This window comes from Vulpes lagopus, chromosome 8 (assembly GCF_018345385.1).
Source record: "Vulpes lagopus strain Blue_001 chromosome 8, ASM1834538v1, whole genome shotgun sequence".
Lineage (NCBI taxonomy): Eukaryota > Metazoa > Chordata > Mammalia > Carnivora > Canidae > Vulpes > Vulpes lagopus.
In genome coordinates this window covers 10,975,218-10,997,682 of record NC_054831.1, presented here as the reverse complement: position 1 = coordinate 10,997,682, position 22,465 = coordinate 10,975,218, and the positions used below count along the sequence as shown (strand labels likewise).

The 22,465-nt window shown below is 40.5% G+C and overlaps 1 protein-coding gene across 9 annotated transcripts; it reads right to left on the bottom strand.

The window, feature by feature from the left end:
* Positions 1-766: 766 nt before the first annotated feature.
* SLC19A3 (solute carrier family 19 member 3) lies at positions 767-21,775 on the bottom strand. 9 transcript variants are annotated; one of them, XM_041765065.1, is made up of 9 exons: positions 21,673-21,775; positions 21,270-21,400; positions 20,213-20,363; positions 14,987-15,052; positions 9,487-9,638; positions 6,697-7,522; positions 4,504-4,696; positions 2,909-3,050; positions 767-2,140 (listed from the first exon to the last, which is right to left on the bottom strand). In XM_041765065.1, the coding sequence occupies exons 5-9, from the start codon at positions 9,634-9,636 to the stop codon at positions 1,964-1,966; spliced, it is 1,488 nt and encodes a 495-aa protein (XP_041620999.1). In that variant the 5' UTR covers positions 9,637-9,638; positions 14,987-15,052; positions 20,213-20,363; positions 21,270-21,400; positions 21,673-21,775; the 3' UTR covers positions 767-1,963. The 9 variants fall into 9 exon arrangements, with proteins under 9 accessions (XP_041620999.1, XP_041621004.1, XP_041620998.1 ...); XM_041765070.1 differs by lacking the exon at positions 21,270-21,400 and having other exon boundaries at positions 20,213-20,295; positions 21,673-21,746; XM_041765064.1 differs by lacking the exon at positions 21,673-21,775 and having other exon boundaries at positions 21,270-21,581.
* Between the last annotated feature and the right edge of the window lie 690 nt (positions 21,776-22,465).

Sequence of the window (22,465 nt, the reverse complement as noted above, 5' to 3'; positions counted from 1 at the left end):
ATGTATTTTTTTCTTCCCGAGAACAAGATAGGCTTTTCCATATGTTTAGGTGTTATTTTGCAATCTACAGAAGTGTTTGCAGGTATAGTCATAGATGCCTTACACATTTATTAAATAGATTACATGTAATTATTTTGTATTCTTTTTGTCCTATCATAAATTGGATCTTTTACTCCTATGCATCTTCTAAATGGTTGTTGTATCATGAGTAAAGCTGATTTCTATATACTTTCTGCACTGCAATCTTAGTTTTTAGTTGAGTCTCCTGGGTGAATACTTGTGGTCTCTAGAATAATGATAGTTTTGCCTCCTCTTTTACAATTTTTAATTTCTCTCTCTCTCTCTCTCTCTCTCTCTCCTTGTCTAATTGTGTTGGCTTATACCTCTAGTACAATAAATTAAATAAGGAGAATAATAGCGATTATCTTTTCCTTGTTTTTTTTTTAAAATTTATTTTTATTTATTTATTTATGATAGTCACACAGAGAGAGATGAGAGAGAGGCAGAGACACAGGCAGAGGCAGAAGCAGTCTCCATGCACCGGGAGCCCGACATGGGATTCGATCCCAGGTCTCCAGGATCGCGCCCTGGGCCAAAGGCAGGCGCTAAACCGCTGCACCACCAAGGAATCCCACCTTGGTTTTGATATAAGTAGTAATGTCACTAGTTTTCCCTACTTAGTAGGTGTTGGCTTTGGGGCTGAGTTTTATTTTCAGTCCAGTGATCGAATTTTAGAATTTGGAGAAAAGTATATGTGAAACACAAATCTTGAACCGGCTTTCTTTATTTCCATGGCAGATTATTCCATGTGTCTTCTATTGAGGTTTCAAAGGGCATACAAGCACAGATGATTCTTAGCACAATTCATCAAGAATTTAGAAAGACAATTTAATATTTTTGCACACAGTATTTTATGTAGGACAATCTCTGCCACTTAAAAATTAGATGTCCCCCTCGCTGCTGGCCCCATCATTATTTTTTTTATTTACAAATATTTTCAGGTGGAAAGGGAGGAGGGCGGGGGGTGGGGGTGAATGGGTGACGGGCACTTAGGGGGGCACTTGACGGGATGAGCACTGGGTGTTATTCTGTGTGTTGGCAAATTGAACACCAATAAATAAATTCATTATTTAAAAAATAAAAAATAAAAAAAAAGAAATTCCTGGAAATTTCTACTTACATTTTTCTGTTTTAGACAGAGATCAAACTGACATATCATGACCTATCTGGAGTCATGGTAGGGAGAAAGCTCACTTCCTCTCCTAGGCCACCAGGAATTGACTTGAATGTCATTCTGTGGACACACAGGAATGTCTGGGGCTATTCCTGAGATAGAATTTCAACAACACTCAGAATAACACAAAGTAAAAAGTAATCATGACAAAATCAAATGGTGATATTATCAAATAGTAGTTTGTGAACAATGCCATGTTACCAGGATTGAAGAGGGGTCCTTAGAAACTGGACCAGACCTGGAGATTCTCTCAGAAAACTGCAAGTTATATAGAAATATACTTGATAAAAGAAGGAAAATAACTATGTGACAAAAAATGTCCCATCTCTTGTCTGTTTTGGTAAAATAAAACAAATATTTAAACCTAGCAAAGGGGTTGGTCCAGTTAGTATTTCTGTTTATGAATGGAGAACTTCAACTCCAGGAAGACTGGTGTTTTCTCATAGTTTATTTCCATGCCATTTGTATGTCCTAGTGAGTAATCAAAACCAGAATTTCTCAGTTCTTGCTACTCACTGGGGTCCCCAACACAAGCTATTTGATCGAGATGATGGGCCTTGTTGACTGCATACAGATGGACACATAGTAGCCAGTCTAAAACTGAGATTTTGTTGTGGTTTTGAAAAGGTTTGTTGAAAACCAGACTTAGGAAGTGTACCAATTTGTGGAACTCAGTAACTTTATGACCAGGAGGATCCTTGCCCAATGGATGCAGTGGCTGCCATAAGGTTAGAGCTTTGTTCCTGTAATGACATTCCTTAGCCCCTCTGGGTGGGGCTCATCTGGATTCTGACTTGTAGCTGGTCTCTGTGCTTGCTTTTGGCATTTGGTTGAGTAGATGATGTACATGCTTCTCATTAGAAAAATGCCAGCAATAACTGCAAAATAACTCCCATAAACTAAAAACTAGAGAAAAACACACAGAGGTAATTAGACACACATAAAATATGACTATGTCACTGATAATACACAGTGATGATAATGATTTGCTTGGATTATGGGATAACTAAGACCCAGGATATGCACAATACTTTCTTCTTCTATCTTAGAAGAATCAGCTATAAAAATGTAAGAAATTCAGTAACTAAGAATGTGGGCTCTAGAGCCAAGGTTGCTTGGGTTCACACCCTAGCTAACACCAACAATAGTGAAAAAAACACTAAATTCCACTGATCCGTGTGTTTATGTCTACAGGATAGTGAATGAATTTAGTGAATGCTAGGAATGAATTTTAGATAATGAGGTTACTTCTTACATAACTATCCCCTCCTTTCCCAGATCCATATGTAAAATGTTAAATGGGGTTATTTCAAGGTCCTCAGTGGAGTAGGGAAAAGGAGTTGAGCTCTGCAGTCATGTACCACTTCTAGTCAAATCCCCTAAACCTTGGAACGAATATGATGGCAGGAGGAAGAGCAGACATAGAGGGGACACAATGGCCAGAGTGGCATTGATGACATGTTAGTAGCCACCGGCAAATGTTATGGAGTATGGTTATTGCTGAAAACCTACTTGGTGTGTTACGATATGATAAGGAAGGAATTGCTTATTTAAAATTTTGCTCAACTAAGCAATTCAAGAAATTAAATACTGCTTGTGGTGAGGTTGAAAAAACCTTTCAGATTACCTAGTTATTCCACATTCCCCCAACTGCCTGAGTAGGAAACTACTTACCTGAATGTTGATTGGCAGGTTGAGTCCTTTCTGATCTACTACGATCACTGTCATAATGGTCTGGATCACCAGGGCCATGAAGGTGTTCATTCCAAACACCAAGGCATAGCGTTCCACACTCAGATTAACCGCGATCTGAAATCTATCATTAAATGTTGAATTACATTCTTTAACAAAATATACATGGGATCCTTACCCTTAAAAGACAGAAAATAAGAAATGGAGATCAAAGCAGTGTCTTGCTATCAGCCCTTTTTGTCTAAATCTCTTCCAGTTTAGACAAACAGGCAGAGCAAAGAAAGGGAATTAAAAAAATACAATACAGTTGAAGGCTGAATGAAAACACCAGTTAAAGGAAATATGGCACAATTTCTCCTCTTCAATTTAATGCTTCCAGAAATTGAACCTAAATGTTCTGAGTCTTCATAACCTGAGAATATTTGATGGTTTCTGATTATAGATACTCTTTCACAGTGAATTTTTATGAAAATGCAAGCAATGTCCAATTCGTGGAATCATTTGGAGAGTTATTCTTTTTACTGTCAATTGTATCAACAGTTTCAAATTTTGGTGGGTGAGTTATTTATTTTTAGGAAGATCCAGATCATGATTGGTTGTATAATTGAGTGAATCTATAAATAATTTATTCTAATAATTACATAGGTTTTGACACCTTATAACTAATGAATGACTGGCAAATGTATGTTATCTAGAGCTGTTCTGTGGAACAAGGGTAAAAGGCTTTTGGTTCTGAAGATTCTTAAAATGAGAAGAAGTAATGTAATCCTACCTTAACAATGTCCTTGAATTAAAAAGAAGAAACTTAAGAGACATGAGTTTGATTTGTTAAACTGACATATTTCCACTAAAAAAGGTAAACAACCTTATTCTCTTTCATGATCTTTTCCCAAGCTGCTCATATTTCTGTGGTTTGTCGATTCCTTATCAAACATTTTTCACACATTAAACCTCAGAACTTAATAAAGCTTCTGGCTCTATTTCTTTCATGTGATTTGAAATTCAAATATTTCTTATCTCTTTTGATTAATATCAAAGCACATTTCCTGTAGTCAGCTTTCTCTGCACTTCTATATGAAACAAAACATTTTTCATTGTTAAAAACTGATTTCTGAGCTAGTTTCTTGTAATCGTTGCATCCACTTTTTTCAATATCCAAGTTTTTATAACCCGCTGAGTCTGTTTTGCTTCACACAAATGTATATGTCTGGAATTACACAAACAACTAAATGAAATTAGTGATGAAACCTAAACGTAATCATTCAGAAGCAGATTGCACCCTGCCTCGTTATGGCAAAAAACTTGAAATAAAAATCACAACCCGACAGTGTATCTTTGCTTTTGGTTCATGAACCCATAGAACTTTTTTTTTCTGATGACTTATCTCAGCAACATTCAGAGGGCAAATAGTTAAATGAAAACATGGCTTCATTGTGCCCAATTTAATATGTAGCCAACATTTAATATTGCTATTGATGAAAATACTTCTGAAGTTCTGCAAAGAACTACAGAAATGCTACAGAAGAGAGAACATGGTGTGGGTTTAGGAGTGGAGAGAAATGATTGGTAATACTTACACTGCTATGGTTATAAGAAGCATATAGCTGGACTTGAATATCAGGTAGCCAGCATAGCATGCCCAGATGTCAGTTGTGTAATGCATGAGAAACAGAGAGCCTGCATTGATGATGGAGAAGATCGCTAGAGCCAACTCTCCCAGAAGATCCCAGTTGACTTTCACATAGCCCACTGCAAAGGCAGTCACGGCCCCTGAGAAAGAAACATTAAGGGAGATCCAACACATTGACTGTGCACATGGGATATGCCACCGTACTCTATTTACTCTTATTTATTTATTTATTTATTTATTTATTTATTTTTTGCCGTGCTCTCTTTAAAAAGTCAAGTCTTAGGCAAATGTACATGATGAATGTATGGATTTCACAAAAATAGCATGTGGATTTATCTTTTTCTCAACCATGTTTTCTGTTGGCTTCTCTCTTTGCCTCCTCCTCTTTCAATCAGGTAGTTGCCACGCTTTTAATTAATATCCATTACATGCCATGCACTGTGCCATGTGGAGAGGCCCGAAAGTTCTTTACCACAGCAGCGTGGGGAGAAACGATCCATAAACCCAGTCACTTGCTACAACATGTGAGGAGCAGGAATAGAGAAGAGTGAAAGGGCTGCTCTGATAGTATACCTGGCCCGTCCCTACTTGCCTTTCTCATTGGTTGTTTATCGTAGTTTTTTTCAATAGGTAACAGATATGTTGCCCTGGATAGAAAATTTTAGTCTTTATTAGTAATCTTAAACTTCTGGTGTCCATCTCAGTGTCTTTGAGATCTAACCCATTTACTTGAGGTTTTCAGTGAACTCAATATTGACTTACAGAGTTTAAGAGACTGAATAATTGGCAGTCATTAGGGTTAGCATTTATAGTTCTTTTTAGCAAAATAAAAGGTACTTATGTTTCAAGTTACTGATGTTTGATGAACTTTTCCATGTGTGATCCAGGAAAGAACCAGTGCTACAAAGGAAATACCATTCTTTCACCCCACCCTCCCAGAATTTGGAATGTAGAAGAAATAATTTCATAATTTCAGTGAACCAAGTCCAGAGCAGTCCTGGTGTGCAGGAGTAAAGGTGAAGCCTCCCAAAAGACAGACAATAAGGGAATGGACGCCCCTTGAGTTTTCTGAATTTTTTGTAAATGAGGGTGTGGAAATCTCCTACTTCCTAGAAAATATCTTTAAAGTCTCAGTTGAATTTAAGTTTCCACTTACCAGGATATAAATATTTATTGTAGAGTAAACTTCAAAGGCAGATTTCCTTCTGGTATTAGAATCCTGACTCTTGCATACATTCCACATCTCACTTAAATCTCTTAAGAAAGCTTTTTTTTAGAACTTTTTTTTAAAGATTTTATTTATTTATTCGAGAGAGAGAGAGAGAGAGAGACAGAGACAGAGACAGAGACACAGGCAGAGGGAGAAGCAGGCTCCATGCAGGGAGCCTGATGTGGGACTCGATCCCAGGACTCTAGGATCTTGCCCTGGGCTGAAGGCAGGGGCTAAACCGCTGAGCCACCCAGGGATCCCCCCATTTTAAAACTTTTTAGTGTAGAACCTAAGATTGCTAATGGTCGGCACTAGTTAAATCAAATCTTCTAGTGGTAATCTGGAAGGCTTGAGGGTTCAATCTATTTTACTAAAATAATGAAAACTCCTTACTTATATATAAGGTGAGTATTTTTCTTTGTATATAAAAAAACAACCTGAAAGAAGAAGGGGTATTATTAACCCCTTTCCTTTTTTTTTTTAATTTTTATTTATTTATGATAGTCACAGAGAGAGAGAGAGAGGCAGAGACATAGGCAGAGGGAGAAGCAGGCTCCATGCACCGGGAGCCCGACGTGGGATTCGATCCCGGGTCTCCAGGATCGCGCCCTGGGCCAAAGGCAGGCGCTAAACTGCTGCGCCACCCAGGGATCCCGACCCCTTTCCTAATGATGAATTGGAATCTTAGGAGTTTGCCTAAAATTTAATCATTTGGTGCTTAATCCAGAGCTCTTGAGTTACTTGCCATAACTCTACCACATTACATACAAATGTCATGGTCCTCTTTTTCTTTCTTCCAGTGCCTTCCATTAAAAATAAAGGTTAATATGCCTTCTTACAGAATTAGCTTACCACCATGGAGTTTAGCAACAAAGACAAAAACATAATGGGGGTAGCCCATCAAGGGAAGATAAATCAATGTTTGCTTACCTCCAAAGGTTGCAATAGCTTCTACTGCCCCATTATAGATAAAAGAACTGTGGGATGGTGCCTTGTAATCCCACAGGATTTGAACATAGTTCAAAATTTGGTTAAAACCTGCTGTAGAGAAGGCCCACCAGAGGGACCAGTAAAAAAGATGCTTTGAGGAGTAGCATTCCTTCAAATCTTGGAACCACTGCACAAAAACACTCAAAATCAAATTTTTAGGCATTGGGCTAATCACCGGAGCACCATCCAGGTTCCCTGAAATGGTAGGTATTTCTGAAGTGGGTATCTCTTCGCCATCTTGTGTGGTAACTTTGGAAGGTTCATCTGACTCTGTATTTTTGTTTGATGGCTTCTGTACCTCTTTGTTGGGTTTTGCATGAAAAAACATGCTCTTCTTAGGCATTGGTAGGAAAAGTGAAAAAAGAAAGGCCACACAGACAGAGGCCAATGATATGACATTGAGATAAAAGTACGATATGTTGGCCAGGGACACCAGGAGCTGGGCCAGCACGGAGGCCACTGTGTAGGCCACCAGTGTGATGCTCCTGCAGTAGCCACTCACTTTCTGGTAGTGCTCTGGGCTGACTACGCTGTAAATGTAGGCATAGTAGGCCACCTCGGTGGCAGTCACCATCCCATAGAAGAACTCTACAACCTGCATGGTCTTCACTCCCTGGCCAAACAAGAGCAGCAGCCAGGTGATGATGAAGCTGATCCCTTGCAGGATGATGACTGGCTTGTAGCGGACATAGTCAGTGAGGATGAACACGGGGAGCAGCAGCACCAGATAAGAGTATGTCCAAATTGGTAAGATCTCGTTTGTGATCTGTGAGGTTGAAAAATGGATCATGTGACCATGAAGCACCAGGAGGTGAAAGAGATACCTTTTTACGTAGTACATTACTAAGGTGTAGGTGGCTTGCCCAATATCAAACTCTGCATCCAATTGGATAAGATATTCTTCATATTATGGAAAAGCATAAGTGAAAACTGATTTTCTTTCTTTCTTTCTTTTCTTTCTTTCTTTCTTTCTTTCTTTCTTTCTTTCTTTCTTTCTTTCTTCTTTCTTAAGATTATTTATTTATTTGAGACAGCACACAGAGGGAGAGGGAGAGGAAGAAGCATACTCCCTGCTGAGCAGACAGCCCAACACGGCACTCGATCCCAGGACCCTGAGATCATGACCTGGGTTGAAGGCAGACACTCAACTGACTGAGCCATCCAGGGGCCCCAAGAAAATGGATTTTCAAGGAAAAAAGAGGTCCTCCCCCTTCTTCAAAATAAAACCAATTTATAAATTTATATGCATCCCAACAGAAGAATATATTTGCTTAATGTGCAATCTGAACTCTCTTAAAGCTAAATAGTATGTACATTTGAGTTAAAGTAGTTAAAAATTATTCAACAGACACTCCTGCGGTTTTTAGTCTCTTAAAAAAAATACCATTCCTCTTTTGTTCAAAGATTTTAACATTAGACAAAGGGGCTACAATGTTAGAAGACTCCAACAAACTTTATGTTTATTTGATCCATCACCATGTCAGAAATGTCCACAGTCTAATGAACACATGTGAGGACAGAAAAGAATAAAGAACCTTGCAAAATTGCAAAGTGGGAACAAGTCATGCATTGCATTATCTTCCTGGCCAAATCTCCCAAAGCTTTTCCCCTCCCAATTCTACTGGTTAACCTCTGCTTACTCAATTCTGTCCTCATTTGATGTGGGTATCTCATGGCTATCGTCAGAAATGCAAAGGACCGCAGTGATCATTCCTAGGAAGGAAGGACCGAAGGGGTTGATCTCTGGGGCAGGATGGGTGCAGTGGCAGCACTGTCACACCACACCTGCATTTGTTCTGTTCTGTGCCACTGCTGTAGACAGCAGAGTGATTGCAAAGGCTAGTGGGACTGAGTGGCACCTCTGGGCATAGGTAAGCAAACTGGTCTATAGTGGTCACAGAAGCAGACCCCAGTTGGTTCACTGGCTGATTTAGGACCTGTATTTGTCCTTTGTTTTGTCTCGATTGTGATCGGCTTCCATCTGGAAAAAAATTGGAAACAGAGTTGTCGCAAAGTGATTTTACATCACCACACAACACGCTTGCTTTTCTGTCCGTAGCACCTCATCACCAAATTAACTAGCATCGCTTAGCCTTCTAGGTGAAGGCACACACTCTGTAGTGTCTTCGTGGCTATGGCTGGAGATTATAAAACCAGAGCAGGGTAATTCTCCAGGTGGGTGAGTGCCTTTTCTTGTTGCACTTATTATTAAAAAAGGAGGTGGATCTTTTAAGACAATTTGGCCTTCAGGGGAAGATAGAGCTGAGAGATAAAGCTGTTAAGTCTCACTGGCTGGTAAACAGTTTTTCACAACTGAGTAAGTGTTCTAAAAAAATGATGTGGTTCTTTATCAGATCCTGCTTATACCTCAGTCATCTAAAAGTTTATTAGGACTAGACCCTGTGCCTGGCAGAGATTTTACGTTAGGATTACGTTAGTATAACAGAATCGATGGAGCCCTGAAAATTACCTTGTGTTAAGACTAATGGTAGAGCTCCATAAAAGTTAAAATATGTATTGGACTTTAATATGCTGAGGTTTCCCATTTTTACAAGTGTGAGGAGGGAAGACTAGTTTGAATCATTGTATTAAATGACAAATACTATGAAAATGGATCACCAAGGTTAGTGCGTTAATATCTCAAGTGTGATGAAGCCCTAACCCCACATCTTGTTCAAATCCTGTAAAATTAAACCATGTTAAGATATGTATGGATGTATATTAATTTACCTCTGAGCTGGTCAGGTTTTTATCTGGTCCAGATAAATACGGGATAAGGAAGGGTTCTGAGGGTCTCATCATGGAGAAAAATCCAAATAAGCACAGGATCACAGTAGGATAAATCCAGGAATGACTTGACAAAGTTTTGAAACAATCCATGGCTGATCAAATGGAAACAGAGTCAAAATTAGCTGACATTTAATTACTTTTGGCATCTTGGATATAACGAGAAACGTGTTTCTAAATGTTGTGTGGAAGGATAAAGTTTCCTCTGTCTGCAGCTGAAATGGGAAGGTGAATGATTCATAAGTGTCTTCACATATTCCTTAGGTGCGCCGGTCAAACCCTCGTTAGTCAACAGGCTTCTTACTCATTATTGCTGGGACAGGTTACGCCCCCTTAGTGCTCTCCAGCATAAACATATCCAAATCTTCTCATCCTCTGTAATGAGGTAATGAGTAGTTCCTGATAAATGGTAAACATGGGTTAATTAATGCTTGAAAGGAAGTACAACACGGGCTGGTGCATTACTGGTGTTCATGTGGTAGGTGACATACTTCTAGGAGGTCAAATCCAACTTCACAAGATTTAGTGGCTCAAGTTACTATTTCTTTTAAGATTTTATTTATTCACGACAGACACAGAGAGAGAGGCAGAGACACAGGCAGAGGGAGAAGTAGGCTCCATATAGGGAGCCTGATGTGGGACTCGATCCCTGGTCTCCAGGATCACGCACTGAGCTGAAGGCAGACATTCAATCGCTGAGCCACCCAGACATCCCTCAAGTTACTATTAATTCATCTGCCATAGTATTTTGTATTGTGACCCTGAAATCTTTAAAACACTGAATGGCCTGTTTATTTACACATTTATCTCCCCATTAGACCATCCCTTACTTTTGTGGTTGCTTGACACATAGTACCCATCCAAAATACTTTTGTTAGGTGTCTCTAATCTGAGAATTTATAATTTCTCAGTTAAAAAAAAATTAAGCCAGATGAAGAATCGACTGGCCATTTTGTCCTATTTCCCCTCTGTTCGAGACTGATGCTTAGTCTGTGTTGGGAACGAAAGGCACCAGTTTGTAGGTTGCTACTCTGCTCTTCATTAAGATTGGGCCCATTTCTTCCATTGGTCTGCAACTTCACACCACTCAGTGGGGGCAGGGAGCTGATTAATAATAGTTCATGCTTTGTTTCGAAGCCACAAGTGTAATTGCTTGAAATTCAAACTTCAGACAAGAAGTCCAATGGTGAATCTGCCACAGGAAAATCCCCTCTGATTCCTTCATATTGGGGATCCAGTCTACTTACAAAGTGTCCACATTTTTGGAAGCCTTGGATGGGGAAACTGACTTGCTGTATGATGCTTTTCTGTATATTATCTAGTTTATTAACTCCTAATAATAACTGTAAAAATATATACCACTTTCCCAAATTCCCAGGTGAGCATATGGGACATCCAAGGTATCCTACAACTGGCTTCAAACCACCCAGTCAAGATCTGAATCCACATATCTCTGATGTCCATCTGGATCCCTTTCCCTGCTCCACTCTGCCTCATTCTGGTAGCCCTAATGACAACCTTTCCTCGCAGTGAGGGAAGAAAGTATTTTCATGAACACATTCACCCTAAAGATTATGACTAACTACATAGAACCAATTATAGTTTGAAAGTGGGCCCAAGAGAGGGAAAGTGATGCTCACTCCAGCAGAGCAAGTCACTGGGTGCAATTCCAGGTATCCAGGAAGACGAACTTTGCTAGGGGCTAGGGAGGTGGGTAGGTCTTGCAGAAGGAAGAGGATGAAGGTCAAACTTCACCGCTGAGAGCTAGTAAAGCTTTGTTTGCATTTCCAGAGTGTACTGCTGGCTGCATCAGGAGAAGGCCAGGGAGGCCCTTAACTCTACAAATGCCTTGCAGTTCAGTTGTGCATCTGTAAAAGGGGGTAATGACGTTAACTGTGTAGGCTTTCTGTGAGTACCGAGTGCCTTGACTGATATCTGGAAAGGACCTGGTGCCATGTTGGGCATAGCACCGCTGCTCAAACACATGGCACTTCTCTTCCCTTTCCTCTCTTCATGTTGGAGGATCCACAGTGATTCTGGCTTAATGAGGAGAAAATGAGAGAATGTGTCTGGCCTTAGCTGCAAACAACCGGGAAATATCTGGGGGCCTCACACCTGTATCCTAGGATATACTGGGCTTCCTTTCCTCACTCCTTTTCTAGCCTCCTCCCCACAGAAACAAACACATGCTCCAAAGCTAGGTTTTCTGCTAGAGGAAATAAGAGAAGACATCTAACCCAACATTAGCAGGAATCCTTTAGTCCAGACAACAGCAGGAGCAACCAGACCCTTTCTGAGGCCATGTCTTGCTTGGTGTCTCTTCTTCCTCCTGCAGGGCTCCAGCCCTTGTCGCTGCCTTCTGGGAGACTTCTACACTGGCAAATATTTGGCTGTTCTTTCAGCTGCCCCGACCCGAGGTCTCCTAGGCATCTAGCACTTGCCTCATTTCCTAATCCTTACTCTGTGTGGACTTGACTTATGTATCAGATCCCCTGGGAACTTGGAGAAATATGGGCTCCCCGACTCCATCCCTAACGTGTGGTTCAGTAGGTATGGGGGCCAGGCAGTCTGCATTCATGCAGAGTGTGATTCTGACACATGATGCCCAAGGACCACTTGTCCCTCTCTCACCCTCTGGACAAACTGGCTCCATGCCACGGCCTTGGATCTTAACAGGGTGGAGAGGGAAGTGGATGGAAATTGTCCAGGGAGCTTTTGCAAAATTACACGTAGACATGCAGCCCTGAAATTCTTTTCTGGTTCTCTAGGCCCTGAAGAGTCCAGGTCAGGTGATGGAAAGATCCTCAGGTGACTCTGATGTTTTGGGTAGATGTCTCAGACCGTCAGCCCCAACCCACTAACCTCTTCATGTGCACACATCACTCCCTGTCTGTGACCCATTCTGGCCCAGTTAGCTGAAAACCTTTTCCTGTAGGTGCCCTGGAGTGTCTGTGTCTAGCACTGAATAAATACCACGGGTCTGGCTTCTTTAGTTACTGGCACACGGGTATCTGAAATTCTCCAGCTCAGCATGGCCTTTCACCCACTCTCTGAAGGCAGTAATTTTTTTTCTTACTTGTGAAAGATCCTGCCAACTCACACAGATAAAATGAGAGCAACCTATCAGCTATTGTCGGCTTGGCTCCTGCCTTACACCAAGTACTGTATTAGTTACTGTATAACGTTATTGTCTCTGATCCTTAGAACAATCCTAATTATATATATTTACCTATAATTATATATCTTACAGAATATATACAGAGACTATTATTTAAATAATTAAAATTATTAAATATGGTTCTATTAAATAAATATGAATATAATTATATGATATAATAATATATTTATCATATTTAATATTACATATAGTTGACCTTTGACCAACAGGTGTGAATTGCATGGGTCCCCTTATAGGTGGATTTTTTTCTGGATAAATACAGTACAGTACTATAAATCTGTTTTCTCTTCCTTATGATTTTCTTCTCTAGCTTATTTTATTGGAAGAATACAGTATATAATGCATATAACATATGAAATATGTGTTAATTAACTGTTATCAGTAGGCTTCTGGTCAACAGTAGGTGATTAGTAGTTAAGTTTTGGGGGAGTCAAAAGACAAATGTGGATTTTCTTTTTTTTTTTTTTTTTTTTAAATGTGGATTTTCAACCGTGCAGGGGTTGGCATCACTAATCTCTATGTTGTTCAAGGATCGATGGTAATTACATATTTTTTATATGTATCTAAAATGTCCCCAATTTCTCAGACATGGGAACGGAGCCTCCTCAAAGCTCATGGGCACTCAGCTAGGCAAGGTTAAGATTGAGGTCAGGGTCAGGTCTGTTGGTGCCAGGTTTATGCCTTCCCTCTACGCAGATGAGTAGATGGGTCCAACTTCTCTGGCACCATTCCCACCTCCTGGACATTTTCCTCACCAGCCATCCCATAGGCACCGTCAGCATGGCCTCTAGGTTTCCAACCCAACAATCCCTGCCCAAATCATTCTCTCCCTACTAGAGAAACCTCTGGCTAATGGGGTCATGAAGCTTGGAAGCATTGATCATCACTTTTTATTTTTATCTTATTGAGGAGATGCTACTCTTATCTGTCACATGACTATAACGATGATAATCAAATTACACAATCCATAATTTCTACATTTGAAAATTATTTTTTCCTTGACAGTTTTGTGAGGTAGGTAGATAGAGAAGATGGTATTTCCTCATTTTTTGGATGAGGAAATTGAGGGCCACAGGCAGTATTATGTGTGCAGGTTTTCACCCGGATTTGAACTCAGTTTTTCCAATTCCAAGTTCAGTAATCTTTCCTCTGTGTTGAGAGTGCCTGGTCAGACCCTCAAGCATCCAATTCCCCTTTATTTTAGAATAATGTTTTTCAGATTGTAAGTGTCAACAAAATTTAGTGGGTTGCAAACAGGATTTTTTTAAATGTCCTGTTTGCAGATAAAATATATTAAGAATCAAAATGCACTGCAGAATCAGGCTATGTTTTTTTCTGAGCTTTGTTTGGATTATCAATATAAAAATATACAAAAATGGTCGCATCATAAATCATGTCTTTCTCTGGGACACAGTCATGGAGTTAGAAATTGCAGAGGAAAGTGGTGCCTGGATGGCTCAGTCGGTTAAGTATCCAAATCCTGATTTCAGCTTAGGTCATGATCTCAGGGTTGTGAGATCGAGCCCTGCATCTGCCTCTACACTGGCTGTGGAGCCTGCTTAAGACTCTTTCTCTCCCTCTCCCCCCATTGACACACACTCTCTTTCTAGCTCTCTAGGAAAAAAAGAAAAGAAAAAAGAAGTTGCAGAGGAATATATAGGATTGAATATTTACTCACGTCTCTCCTAAGCACACCTATTAGGGTCATCATAGGATACCTGTTCCGTCTGGGAGGGCCTCCAGGCTTCATGGCAAAGCACCATTCTAGAAAAGACTGTCCTTTTGCTACTTTTCCATTTATTATTATTTTTGACCTTGTAATATTATCCTCATCCTAGAAAGTACTCTAAACCTTCCCTCACTTCATTGACTCTAACTCAAGGACATGAATTGGATGGATTTTCTGACTTGACACTTCTGAAAGTTAGATGTTGATCTTTCCCCCCTTTCTGTACTTTCCAAAGAAGACAATCCTCTTAAAAAGTTGCTCCTGTAGTAGTAATTCTCACCTATTACTCGTATGCTCCATTACATGGAGCACATGTTCTTGTGCTCCATTTTTAAAAAGGCACAAGAACATTATATGGGCAGTTGGTCAAAAGAAAATACAATAAAAGAATGTTCTCCGAACAAAAGTCAGCTTATTGTGCTATCATGACTTGAAATCTACAGTGAAAACGCCAGAAACAACCAGAAAGCTGAATGAATCAGCTGCTCCTTCTGGAGGAGACTTGGAGCAGTAACTAGATTTACCACAGAGCTTACCTCAGTGGGTCGGCTGGGTGGTGTAGGAGAGCTCTTTGGAGGGAGAGCTGTAGCCAACAAGAGCAGCTGGAGGAAAAGAACGCTGGGCATTAGCTTCTGCTTCACTCCCAGGCAACAGTGGCCCCAGGCAGGGTGCAGTCTCCCTGCTTGGCCTGCCCAGTGTCTAGAGAGCACCTACTTCTGACCCAGTTACACCACCTGCACACATGCAGCGCATATGGCCCCAGTAATAAATGGCCACGTGCACTGCTGGCCTCCCCATACGACCTTGCATAAGCTCTGGGGAACACAAACACCTTTGCACTGGGAAGTGACCTATCTAAATTACTTGGGAAATGATGTGTTCCGTTCTCTTTTTGATGGCTAAGAAAATAATGGAGATTTTTCATTAAAATTCATCAGGGACCTTTTAGCAAGTCTCTGGTCGCTTCTCTCAATCCTTACCTGCAGTTTATTTCTGGAAGGCCACATATTTTTAGTGCCGCTTCCTTTTCTCTGGTTAGTGTATCTAAACCAACTTTGTTTTAAGACACTCATAGACTCATCTCCATCTCCTAAAAAATGTAAGGTTTACTTGTGTTTCAGCTATGACTGGGGTGGGCTGGGGTGGCTTCTCATTGTTTTTGTTTTTATCTTCCTTGGAACAAATTCTTATTATGCATTTCTAGTCTCTTGCTATCAGAGTTCAAGTTTTCATCTCCTCTTTCACTCCAAGTCTTAGCATATTATTGATTTTTTCCCCCATTTTTATCATTCTTTAAGCATTTCTAGTCTCTTGCTATCAGAGTTCAAGTTTTCATCTCCTCTTTCACTCCAATTCTTAGCATATTATTGACTTTTTCCCATTTTTATCATTCTTTAACTACATCTTTAAATCTTTCCAACTGGCTTCAGGTCAATGTCTTTTCCATATGATTCTGCATAGCTTTCATAATCATCACAAGTATTCTTTGATTTATAATAGCCCTGAAATGCCTAGTTTTTTTATATTGGCTGCAGGAGAAATTCATTTATCATCATAATTCTATGGTATAGGGAAAAGGAAACTTTATTTTTATTGTTGCCAGGATCCCCATTTGAACTGAGTTGCAAGGTAAACCTAGAACCTACATTTCCTGGTTGCTGAAGTCTACAGCCATCCCCTTGGCTGTATTTCCTTCAGTTAACTAACTTAGAGACTCATTGTGTGAACTAAACCTTTTCCATATTTGTGCACATAAATATTTTCTCATGCATTGCTCATCTATGCCCTGAAGAACCAGACTGGGCACATGCCAATGTGGACCTTATCTAACTCACAAGCACTGACAGTGTCCTATTTCCTAAACAATAGGCTATACATATGTACTGGTAAGTGTGGTCACAAATATTTCTAAGTATATATTTACACTGGTGCAGAATAGGCAATGATAATAAATAATAGACAATAATACAAAGCAAGAACTGTAGAAACTGGTACAAGTTGGTGAGCCTTCTCTCTCCTTGAGACCTGAGTAGACTTCTCTAGCTAGGGGGACCTTTGGGGACCAAATTCTTCCACACACTCTGAGAAGATGGGATTCTCCTCCCACAATGGAAGCCTTTAGAGCTGTGGGTTCCTTGATGCAGGGGACAAGATGATGTAGTCAAAGCAAAGACCATTCCCAAACCTGGTTTTCCAAAGGTTCCAGAGAGCCTAGAGTATCAGGACCTAGTCAGTGGAAAGGAATCATTTTTATCAACTCCTTTTCCATGTTTGTTTAGAAGACACTGCCAGAAGTAATTGAGGTGCTAATAAATCTGGAGAAAATTATCCGGAATCTCCAGTCTCCACCCAATTCCTGTCCAATCCTCCCTACTAAACATTCCAGTCATCTCAGAGAGGGTGCCTGACCATGCAAACCGCATCTGAGAATGGGCTGGTCTCATTTTCACACTATTCTCCAGAATCTTTACTTCAGTCAAAACATCAGTTTCAAATAACAGAGCATCAGGTTGGTAAATTAAAATAATCATGAATCTCATCATCTCAAAATGGCAAAGGACTTGGACAGCTGGTCAAGAGATACAACATTTGCAATGGGTTTTCTCCCCAAGGTCCAAGGCCCCTTTAAAAACAGAGTGATGGCCAGCATTTGTTCCATTTTCCCAAAACTCACCTTTCAGGTTTTTCAACACTGCTGGAGCCAAGCCCCTCACCAGACAGAAGCAAAGTCTGATGACTGAAAACTGAAATATATGCTTGTCACGGACAGCAGAGTATAACAGCTAGTTATGCCTCTCAAACTACTTACTGCTCACATAGAAGAGACTAGAACTTTGAGTGAAACATCCATGTAAAGCAAGGAGCTGCAGTATGCGTAAGTCAAGGTACGCTGATGCTGGAGGGAGGCACATTCCAGGGAATTGCTTAATTATCAGTCCTCTATTGCAAAATCAGGATCAGAGGATGGTTTCACCAATTTCTAGAGAGCTATTGTATTTTAGCCCTCATCTTATTTAAAGGGCATTTCCCTGACCTCTACCTCACTTTATACACAAAAACTGTTCTGACACAATCAACTCTACGAACCATAAAAGTATCGTCTAGAAGAAAACAGATCACTATGAACATAGGCATTGAAAACCCTGTCACTGAACTGATAAAAAGGACTCAAAAGAAAATAAACCAATAAATTGGATTTTATCAAAAAACCGTTATCTGCTTATCAAGAGATACCATTAGGAAAATGAAAAGGAAAACCACAAGAACACTCTACAACCGCTAGAATGCCTAAGCACAAAAAACCTAGCAAACCAAATGTTGGGAACGACTTAGAATTTGTACACACTGCTTGTGGGAAAGTAAAATGATACCAACACCACTTTGGAAAACCATTTGGCACTCTAGTCAAGAAAATTCATAAACTCACAATGGTGAAAAAAAAAAAACAGGAAGCAACTGAAATGTCCAATAAGAAGGGAACGAATAAACAGTATCATATATTTAAGTAATGAATACTGATTTTTATCAGCAATAAAAAGGAATGCACTATTGCAAAACTTGGGTGAATATTTAAAGAGTGATGCTCTGCCAAAGACTCCAGACACAAAACTGTGATTCCATTAATGTATGTAAAGTCCTAAAACCAGCAGAACTACTCTGCTGTGATGGAAACTGGATAAGAATTTGCCCAGGGTAGGAGACAGGGGAGGAACCGACTGTAGTAGGGCACGAGAGAACTTTCTGGAATGATGGAATATCCTATATCTTGATGAGACATAGATACATGGGTGTACACCTTTATAGATGCTCAAACTTAAAATCCATACTTCATATTCTATGTAAATTCTACTTCAAGCAAAACAAAAACAAAAACAAACCCCATTCTATTCCACCTCCCCATCCCCTACTCCTTAAAAGCAATTCACTGTGTGGGACTTTATGCAGCCCTGGACTTTTCTTACTGTTGGAAGCACTAAGGGTTTTCCAAATTCTACATGGCACGATGTGAAAACAGAACAGCATCTCTCTAACTGGGTCTGTCCTAGAAGATTTAGAACAGAAACTGTGCCCACAAATCAAAGCTAGGACAAACTAACAAAACTGGGAAGTCTGGCCACATGTAACATTCTTCGAAATAATACAGAGAGAATCAGAGTTACCTGCGCCTTTCGTGTTCTGAGTTTATTTCTCTCTAGAACTGAGTCCAGTTTCCTGCCTTCAGATCCAACTCCTGCTCCTTCCTGATGTCCCCTGCTGGGAGTCCCTGTCACAATACCCCTCCCTCTCCTTGGAGTCTGGAGTCCTTCAGAACTGAGCTGTCAAGAGCAATGGCTTTATACACTAAAGCCCACCCCCTTCTGAGGGCTTACAACACCTCTTCCGCAGCCACCCTCTTCTGGAATCTCATTAGAAAAAAAAAAAATAGAGAAACAGATCTTTGTGAAAGAAACACAGACAGGGAGGTAAACATACCAAAAACATTTTTTTCCCTGAATGTTAGAATTAAAATAATCTAGTTTTTTCTCAAAGTTTGTATTAAGGGACTTAGAATCTCAGAAAACTGGGAAGTAGTCCTATTACCTACCAACCACTCATAAGCCCCCTCTCCACAAAAAACAAAACAAAACAAAAACAAAACAGAAACAACAACAACAAAAAACCATGACAAAAGCAAACACTAGAGAACCTTTGCTGAAATGAAGCTTTCTACACAACTTCAAAAAGTATGAATTAGGTTACCTATTCAACACGCTGGCCAGAATAGTTCTCCTTTTGGTCAAAACCACCACAAGAGTAGATACAAGATCTTTAAAACACTTCAGATTCCATTTTGTCATCTATGGCATCATTCTTTTTGGCTGGTGTGAAACATTTGCTGATGAATTAATCACCTTTTCTAGGCTGTTTCTTCTCTGTATGTCTTTGATTAGGTCGATCTAGTCTCAGGTGTGGCTCAAGGAATAAAACCAGTAGACAGCTGATAGGGAAAGTCAACTGACCAACCACAGAAATGTCATGTAGGTAACTAGTCCGATGCAAGGGGTATGTGGACTCAGGCAGGAAAACATTTGTGCTTCAGGGGAAAAAAAAAAACAAAAAAGCAAAAACAAAAAAACAACCTGCATAGTTTGAGTTATTTTACAACTATATAAATTGTAGTGACCAATGGCAATATGAAAGAATTCTTGTCTACAGACATGCAAAGGAATTCTATCCAATGAGGGGACAGCCCTGTGCCCCCACCCTCACAGAAGACCAGTTTTACCTCTATTTCAATATTCCTGATCTATAAATATACCCATTCTTGGGGTTCTCCTTTGACCAGGTTGTAATGGCCTTACCAGTTTCCTCATTGATGAGTTAACAAGACCTCTAACACATGATCATATTTATATCTGTGTGTCCGTCATCACTTTATCTTTTCCCCCAAACCATCCTTTAATACTTGTTATCATTTGTCATGTCTCTAGCCTAGCCAAATGGCTTCCAATTTATTCCTCTGAACTTAAATGACTTGTCAATAGTTGTTAATTATGGAATATGCTATTTAAAATGTTGACATCTTACTGCAGACTTTCCCAGCTTTAGGCTCTCCCCACCCCCGCCTCTCTCCAGGTTTGAGTGTGTGGTGTCCAGTGTGGCTTGGTGGAAAGAATGAAACTTTGGAGTTGGAAGCTTCAATTCCTTCTAGTCCTACCCCGATTGCAGCAAGTTGCTAACCTCCTGAATTTGGCTCATAAAATGTGGATAACTGTACCCACCTCACAAAGTTATCTCAGGAACTGCTCAATCTGGTTCTAGGCACATAGTAGTTGCTCAATAAAGCTTCTTTCCCATCTGTGTCCTGCAAGCACATGTAGTAAACTCAACCAGAATGAATACAGCTGGGCACTCATAGTTCAGAGAGGGTCACTTCAGAAAAAGCACAAGGTAAAAAATTTCATTTAAATTCATGTGACTATTTATCTTTGAATTACAATTACCATTACCCAACTTTGAGAAACCACTGATGATCTCTGACCAATAATGACTGAGCAAACCTCGTATTTTTGACCATTTCTGCCCCTTCTAAGGCAGTATGAAGAAAAACATATTCGAAAGTTAGTTATGTTTGGGTCTATTTAGAATATGTACTTTCATAAAAACACAGCTTTTTGCCTTAGGAGATACAAATGTGTTCCATCCAGTCTTGGTAGCGGCAAAACAGCTCAGTATGAGTATTTGTAGAAAATACTTCCTTCGCCCTTTACAAAGTTTAAGCACTCCACATCCTCACATGTTTTGCACATTGACAGCAGCAGCAGTGATTTGCCAAATAACTGTTCTACGTGTTATTTGATGAATTAGGTTTCCTCTCCAGAAATATCACTGTAAGGTACGGCTGTGTTTTCCTTTATTTTTATTTTTATTTTTTTGTGTTTTCCTTTAATCCCAATTAAGGGAGACCTCAGTCTCCCAGGCCTCTTCACTTCAAAGTCCCTTCTCTTTTTCCCCACGGGGGCCTTTCTTCCTTCCATTCTTGTTTTTGTTTGTTTGTTTGTTTGTTTTTATTGAAGTTCGATTTGCCAACATATACCACCCAGTGCTCATCCCACCCAGTGCCCTCCTCAGTGCTGTCACCAAGTTACACCCCCCCCCCACCTCCCCTTCCACAACCCTTTGTGTTTCCCAGAGTTAGGAGTCTCTCATGGTTTGTCTCCTTCTCTAATTTTCCCCCCACCCAGTTCCCCTCCCTTCCCTTATAATCTTTTTCACTATTTCTTATATTCCCGGTATGAGTGTAACCGTATGATGATTGTCCTTCTCCCATGGACTTACTTCTTGGATTGGGATTTAGAACCCTGGGCCCAAGCTTCTTTTCAGTTGTGATCTGTGCACGTGGGCGTCACCAAGGGGGATGCTGGTCCTTTACCAGAGTCGTGGTCTCATTTACTCGACTTTGCAGACGGCTGAGAGCGAGAGTCTCCCCAGTTTAGGGGGGCGAGCCTCACCCCGGCAGGCGGGAGAGCGCAGGGGCCGCAGCGCCAGGCCGCCCGTCCCGGGGCGCGCGATGGAATCCAGGCGGGTCCCGACCCGCCCGCTGCCGCGCAGAGCGCGCCCCGCCCGCGCAGCCCAACCCGGAGACTGGGGAGGGCGGGGAGGAGGGGTGGGGGTGGGGGTGGGGGTGGGGGTGGGGGTCCGGGTGTTCCTGCCGGACCTCGCCCCCCGCAGCTAGTCTTACCTAGAGGAGGGGGTATCTGCTCGCCGGGTCGCTCACGGGGGAGAACAGGTGCAGCCCGGCGCTGAAGGTAGCCGCGCACCTGGCCCCGAGGCCCCGCCCCACCGATTTGCATATGCGAATCACCGGCCTCCCGAACCTTTAGCACCTTTAACGCAAGGAGACAATTCCAGGTCCGTGGGCCGACCGGGGAAGGTACCCTGTGTACCGCATCCGAAAGGAGCAACCAAAAGTAATAACCTGATACCTCAATGTGATGAAGCAGGATGGACCGGATACGGTGTGCATCTATTTATGAATATGTCCTTGCCCATAAGTCCATTTCCTTTTCCCAAAAACTTGCGAGAGAGGTACAGTCAAAAAGCCAATTTTGCACTGAAGAAGGTGAGTCAGAAGTAAATGGAGAAGTCTGGTTTCTTGGGGGGCATCCTGGCTCCAGAGTTAATGTGCACAGTCACTGTGATTTTATTTTATTTTATTTTATTTTATTTTATTTTATTTTATTTTATTTTATTTTATTTATGTACTTATTTTATTTTATTTTATTTATGTATTTTACTTATTTTATTTTATTTTATTTTATTTATTTTGTTTTACTTCATTTCATTTTTATTTCATTTCATTTTTATTTTATTTTATTTAATTTCATTTTTTTATAAATTTATTTTTTATTGGTGTTCAATTTGCCAACATATAGAATAACATTTTCATTTCATTTCATTTCATTCTATTTTATTTTTAAGGTTGTGAGGTGGCGTGGTTTTCTTGCGCTTTGAGAATTTTCCAACACAAATAG